Source organism: Periplaneta americana, chromosome 9 (assembly GCF_040183065.1).
Source record: "Periplaneta americana isolate PAMFEO1 chromosome 9, P.americana_PAMFEO1_priV1, whole genome shotgun sequence".
Taxonomy (NCBI): domain Eukaryota; kingdom Metazoa; phylum Arthropoda; class Insecta; order Blattodea; family Blattidae; genus Periplaneta; species Periplaneta americana.
Genome location: NC_091125.1, coordinates 6,519,296 through 6,525,395, shown reverse-complemented (window position 1 = coordinate 6,525,395; position 6,100 = coordinate 6,519,296). Strand labels below are relative to the sequence as shown.

Here is a 6,100-nt window from a genome sequence, read left to right as displayed (position 1 = left end):
TGTAGCACTCTCTTATTCAGGATCCTTTTCGCTGCCTGATTGGCTGCTGTTAGTCGTCTGCGTCTTTTTAGTGGCTGTGCGTCCGTGGTTAGTAGGGAGATGGCAAAAGTTGCAAGTCTGTCTTCTATCTGGTTCAGTCGTTGTTCGAGGTATAACTCCATTTTTTTCAAAGCTGATCGAATTGCCATTTCGACCAGATTCTCAATTGTGGAGGGGGAGGTTGCGTTGGGATGCGTTGTGTCTGCGGGTTCGTTGTTGCTCGTGCTCGGTGTTATGTCGGGTAGTCGTGTCTCTGTGGGTCCTTGGTTCGTGTTCTGTCTCTGCTCCGTCTTTTGTGTCATTTGTGCGTAGGATATTGTCGTGGGAGGGGGGAGGGGGGAAACAGGGTGGTGTCTGATGGCTTAGGTATGGTCGTTGGTTTCGGTGCTGGTGGTCGGACTGGGACATGTGTAGGTACTTGTTTCGTGGTGGTGGTGTTGCGTGGGTACTTAGGGCATCGTGCTTGTCCTGTGTAATGGTCTGCAGTATTGCACGTTGCGCAGTATTTAACCTGCAGGGCCGGGTGGTGTTTGCACACGTCGGGGTTCTTGCCGCACTTAGAGCAAGTCTTTGCGTTAGTGCAGGCGTCTCTGGTATGTCCGTACTGGGCACAGTTTAGGCATGGGCGGTGAAACACTGATTCTCGTGAAGGTTCGACCTTATATACACGTCCCCAGATGTTCACTCCCATGAGTAATGCGTCTGCCGTCTGTGTGTCAGTCACCGTGATTCGTACAAGTTGTGTCGGGGTATCGCTTCCTGCCGCTGTGATGCGGTCCAGTCGCTTAATTTCCTGATACTTCTCGCCGAGTATCTGTCCAAGGTCGTCCAAAGGAATTTGCGTGCCGACATTTCTCATGACGACACTAAGTTCCTTGTTTTGTCTGATTGGTCGTTGTGTCGTCATTGGTGAATGGATGTGGAGTTCAGCTGACGGGCCGAAAGTCGTGGCTGGTATCGTTTGCACGAAACGTTCAGCGTCTTGTAGCGTTGTGAAAGTCAACGTCGTTGTCAAGCTGGAATAAGCCCAGTATTGTCGTGGCTGGTCAATATCTAAGTTGTTCGTCTGTATAAGTCGTCTTATGAATAGTGGGTTGTTGTTGTCAGTCGTGTGGCGGGTGATTTTGACTTGTACAGTCGGTCGGTCGAATTGGCTGGCGGTTGGAAGTGAGGGACCAATGGCAGGGGAGTAGGGGCGGCTTTGGGTGTCGGGGGTGGGTCCTGGGTGGCAGCCGGGATTGAACCGGGTGCTGCTGGTTTGACCTTGCGGCGGAATTTTCGATATTTGGTCACTTTCCACGGGGCGCTGTCACGTTCTGTGTCTAGAGTTGTGTCGCCTGTTGTATTCGTCAGTTCGCCCTCGCTGAGTGAGCTGTCCGATCCAAGGTCAGATGGCCCTTCTGAGGGCCGCGTGGCCCTACTCGAAGGTGTTGGTTCGGGAACTGGTGGTGGTGGGTCGTCGGGCAGTTGCCATGGTGGTCTTTCTGTAGAGTTAGGTGGCGTCTCGTAAACTGCGTCCCGGCCGAAGGTCGTTGGAGGTAGTTTGGAAGTAAATTTTTGCAGCTGGCCGCGGTCTGCAAAAGTGAAGGCGTAGGTGGTCGATGATAGGATGGTTGAGGTACCGGAATAGTCGTCAGTGATTGGGAAGGATGAGAGGTTATCGGGATTGCCGAACTTCACAATGAGAGATCGGTTGGACTGATCCACGGTCCATTGGGAGAGAGATTGGTAGCTGGTCGGTAAGGGACGGTCGGTCAGTAGTGGCGTCCTTGAAGTTCGTTGGGCTGGTCTGGTCGTCTCCGCAGCTGGTACTATCGGGCGATAGCGCTTCTTCTTCTTCTTCGCCGTCGCTGCTGGTCGAGTGGTGTCCAAGGTCGGCCCTGATTGGCCACTGGTCGATGCAGGGGGAGGTTCTCCACCACTCGCGCTGCTCATCGCAGTTGACTCCTCGCGGAAACCTAGAAAAAAAGGTAGAAAGCACGGGATAGCAGACACGAATTGAAAAATTCACGTCTTCTCTGCTCAGAAGCTAAACCCGAACCTCTCATCCTCTCAAAAATCACCACAAGCTTCGCGACTGTATATACTAGACTGTGGTGACACATAGTGGATAATAGTGGAACTGAAAGCGCCATCTACTAAAGAAAATTAGAACTCCGTCCTATTTCTTTGCCTACTTCGCCACTCAGTTAGTAGCTGCGTCTTGTTGCGTACAGTGCTCACATTGTGTTTAACTTTCACTAGTGTTCAGATTATTTAAAATTTGTGCTGAAAGCAAGTTCTTAATTTTTGTGTGTTAATTACAATTATTATATTTATTTGAGTTACATTCTCTTCGTTTTTGGGCCGTCTGTAGACGGACCCATTGTGTTGTTTATTCAATATGACTTCTAATGAAAATTCGAGTGATTTTAGTGAAATTATAACTACTGCTCAGGTTCATTCAGACATCTATGATGCTGCTATAAATCCACAACTGGAAAAGAATGCCATTTCTTCGCATATTGATGAAGTTCATAGCTCTTCTGGAACACGGCGTAAAGTCGAAAAATGTCATCAGCTAGAGAAGCCGACATACATGAATTTAAATTCAAGTCAGTACATAGTAAAATGAAGGGAGTTCTTCCCCGAACTTCAGCTGCTCGTTTGTATAAGAAAATGGGAACTACAGTTCCGGTGAAAACTAACAATGTTTTCCAACCACTATTAGAAGATCCAGAAATTGAAGTAGATAATTCTATAAGTCAACAACCTACATCACAACTGGATTTTTCCACTACAGAAAAAAAATCTGCAAATTCCCAAAATGGAAGTCGGAAACATAAGCCACCACCCTCTATTGTGGTAACAAGTAAAGTTGATTATTATAAGTTGCAACAAACTTTGAAGAACTCACTTCAAATATTAGCAGAAGGGAAGTTTAGTCCTGTCGGTCTGAAACTATATGTTTCAACAAAAGATGATTTTGAGAAATTACAAGATTATTTGATTCTGCAAAAATATAATTTCTATACCTTTCCTTATAACATTTCAAAAGTATTGAAAGTTGTTCTAAAAGGACTTCCAAATGAATCCTCGTCTGAAGAAATCCTAACTGAACTTCGGAGTTTAAATTATCTTATTGAGTCAGGTCGACAATTAAGAAAAAAAGTCCAAGATGAAAACACAGGCTTAATGACATGGTTGCCTATGCCAATTTGGGTCCTGACAGTAAATCAATTATAAGACAAACCTGATATTCGTCAGTTACGCAGTCTTTGCCATCTTAGAGTGGAAATTGAAGATTACATCTCCCGGCTAGGGGCGATTCAATGTTACAAGTGTCAAGGGTTTGGCCACAAGACTCATTCATGCCACATCCAACCACGATGTGTTAAATGTGGTGAGAACCATGAATCATATTCTTGTCAAAAACCTACTTCTATTCCTGCAAAATGTGCAAATTGCCAAGAGGATCATCCTGCTAATTTTAGACAGTGTCCAAAATACCAAGCTTACGTAAATGGAGTGAAAACCAGGAATCCTACCCATAAGAAGCAGCCAGATCTTTCTGCCCAGTGTTTTCCTCCACTTCCTGTTACTCAACAGGTTATTAAAGGATTCCGAAAGGTAAATATCGATAATAATACTCGACAGGCACCAGATCAATTTGCTGACAGTTCATCTTTTAGTCAATTTTTTCATGAATTAAGAGAATGGTGGAACTTTTTAAAAACATTCAATATCAGTTATTATTTAAGATGTTTACATCAAACCTCCTTGCAAGTGAAGCAACAAAATGATATTTTAATAAAATATCAGTGTTCATTGATGGTGTTTCTAGTCTGTTTGGAAAAGGAACAAAATAAACCTAGACAAAAGTTACACAAGCCACTAAAAATAGTGACCTGGAATGCCACTGGAGTGACTAGGGATAAAAATGTACTTGACGACTTTTTACATCAGCATGATATAGATGTGTTTTTAATCACAGAAACTCAATTAACACCTAATAAGAGACTCAGCGTTAAAAATTATACAGTGTATCGCTCTGATGGAAGTATTGGCCCTTTTGGTGGAACAGCTATCTTAATTAAAAATTGTATTAGACACTACAGAATACAATCACCCCAGCTTACACATATATCTATAACTTTAATTGAAATTCAGTATAATAACGAAACCATTTTAATTGGATCGATGTATTGCTCTCCAAATAAGCCTTTCTTAGTTTCAGAACTTGATGCAATATCCTGTATATCAAATAATTTTATAATTGGCGGTGACTTCAACGCTAAGAACATTGAGTGGAATTCACGCGTAACAACAACCAGAGGTCGCATACTCTCAAAACATGCTGACAAGTACGGCTATCAAATCTTAGCTCCTAACAAACCTACTTTCTACCCTCAAAATGCAAATCATAAACCAGATGTACTTGATAGATTTATTTTCAGATGTAATACTGTACCCCTGTTTATAGACACTTTACAAGAATTGTCCTATGATCATAACCCTGCTCATTGAAAGAGCAACTACTGAGAGGCTATTTCCTCAAGCTTTCTTAAGCAGCATGGATTGGTCGTCCTATCGGGGATATATTTCACAATCAATATCTACTAATCCATTGATTACAACAAAAGAAGACATTGATGCAGGAATTAAAATCTTTGAAAATACTTTGAAAGCAGCAAAATATGCTTCACTAGAGAAAGAACCAATACAAAGTTATCTCCATCAAAACTCGAATTTACGTCTACTAAGAATGGCTAAACAGAGAGCTCGTAAGCGCTGGCAAAAAACTAGATCACAAATTGACAAAAACGTATATAACATTATGAAAAATAGAGTGCACAAAATGGCACTAGAAATCAAAGTTTCGAAATTTGAAAAAGATGTTGCTGATGCAGGACAGTCAAGTAAAATTTGGACAATCACCAAACGGTTAACCAAACATGATTCCTACTCTAAAATCAACCTTTACATGGCAAAGAGGGCCCGGTTTATAAGTCTTGTGAAAAAGCTGAACTGATGGCCGATTGTTTTGAGAACCAATTTAAACCTGCTAATTAATGTGACAGCTTAGCTGAACATTATCGCCATGTCGAGGAAACTGTCAGCACATTCCTACTATGTCCCGTATCCCAGTACGTTTGTTTAACGAGCCCGTCAGAAGCCAAAAACATTATTAAACGCCTTAAACCAAAAAAGGCACCAGGTCCTGATAAAATTAACAACATGGAACTTAAAAACTTACCTAGAAAGGCACTTATGTATATTACCAAGCTTTTCAATCAGTGTATAGTTCATCGATATTTTCCAGATGCTTGGAAACTTGCATATATTACTGCCATTCCCAAACAAAAGAAAAATCCAAAGGTTCCAGCAAATCGCAGACCAATAAGTTTGATTAATTCCCTTGGCAAAGTATTTGAACGAATTCTTATGACCAGACTTCTACAAAGTGCACCAAACCTTATTCCACCCTATCAGGCTGCATATCAACAAGGTCTCTCTACAACACACCAACTGCTGCGTCTTGTTGAACAAACAACTATCGGTTTCAACAACAGAGCTACTACCGTAGCAATATTTCTCGATGTCAAAAGTGCATGAGACTCTGTGTGGCATACTGGTATAATTTATAAATTAATCCAATCAGAGGTTCCTCATGCACTGATTCATATAATTGCTGATTTTCTTCGGAACAGACGTTTCTGTGTTAAGGAAAACGGCTGTTTATCAAGACAAAAGAAAATTCAAGGAGGAGTTCCGCAAGGCTCAGTACTGGGCCCTTACTTATATTGTGCATATACTTCAAATCTTCCAGAAACTGACGTCACCAGGTTAGCCTTATATGCAGATGATAAGCATACACTACACATCATAATGCCGATCTAGCCATTGGCCGACTTCAACGGCATGTCTACCTTATAGAAGAATGGTTCCAACATTGGCGCTTAACTGTAAATACAATGAAGAGTCAAGTCATAGCCTTCAGTAGAACTCGAAGTGTACCACAAACTAAACTCACACTGTATGGTACTGCCCTTGAATTTCAGGATTCTGTTGAGTATCTTGG

General features: G+C 42.1%; 1 protein-coding gene across 2 annotated transcripts in view; it reads right to left on the bottom strand.

The window, feature by feature from the left end:
* Positions 1-495: 495 nt before the first annotated feature.
* Positions 496-6,100, bottom strand: part of LOC138705751 (zinc finger protein 623-like) — an 82,745-nt gene continuing 77,140 nt past the window's right edge. Inside the window, exon 5 of one of the 2 annotated variants that reach the window (XM_069834368.1) lies at positions 496-1,997. In XM_069834368.1, the coding sequence (XP_069690469.1) occupies positions 1,120-1,997 (878 nt within the window). In that variant the 3' untranslated portion in view covers positions 496-1,119. The remainder of the gene's footprint in view (positions 1,998-6,100) is intronic. The other variant, XM_069834370.1, reaches the window with a different exon arrangement.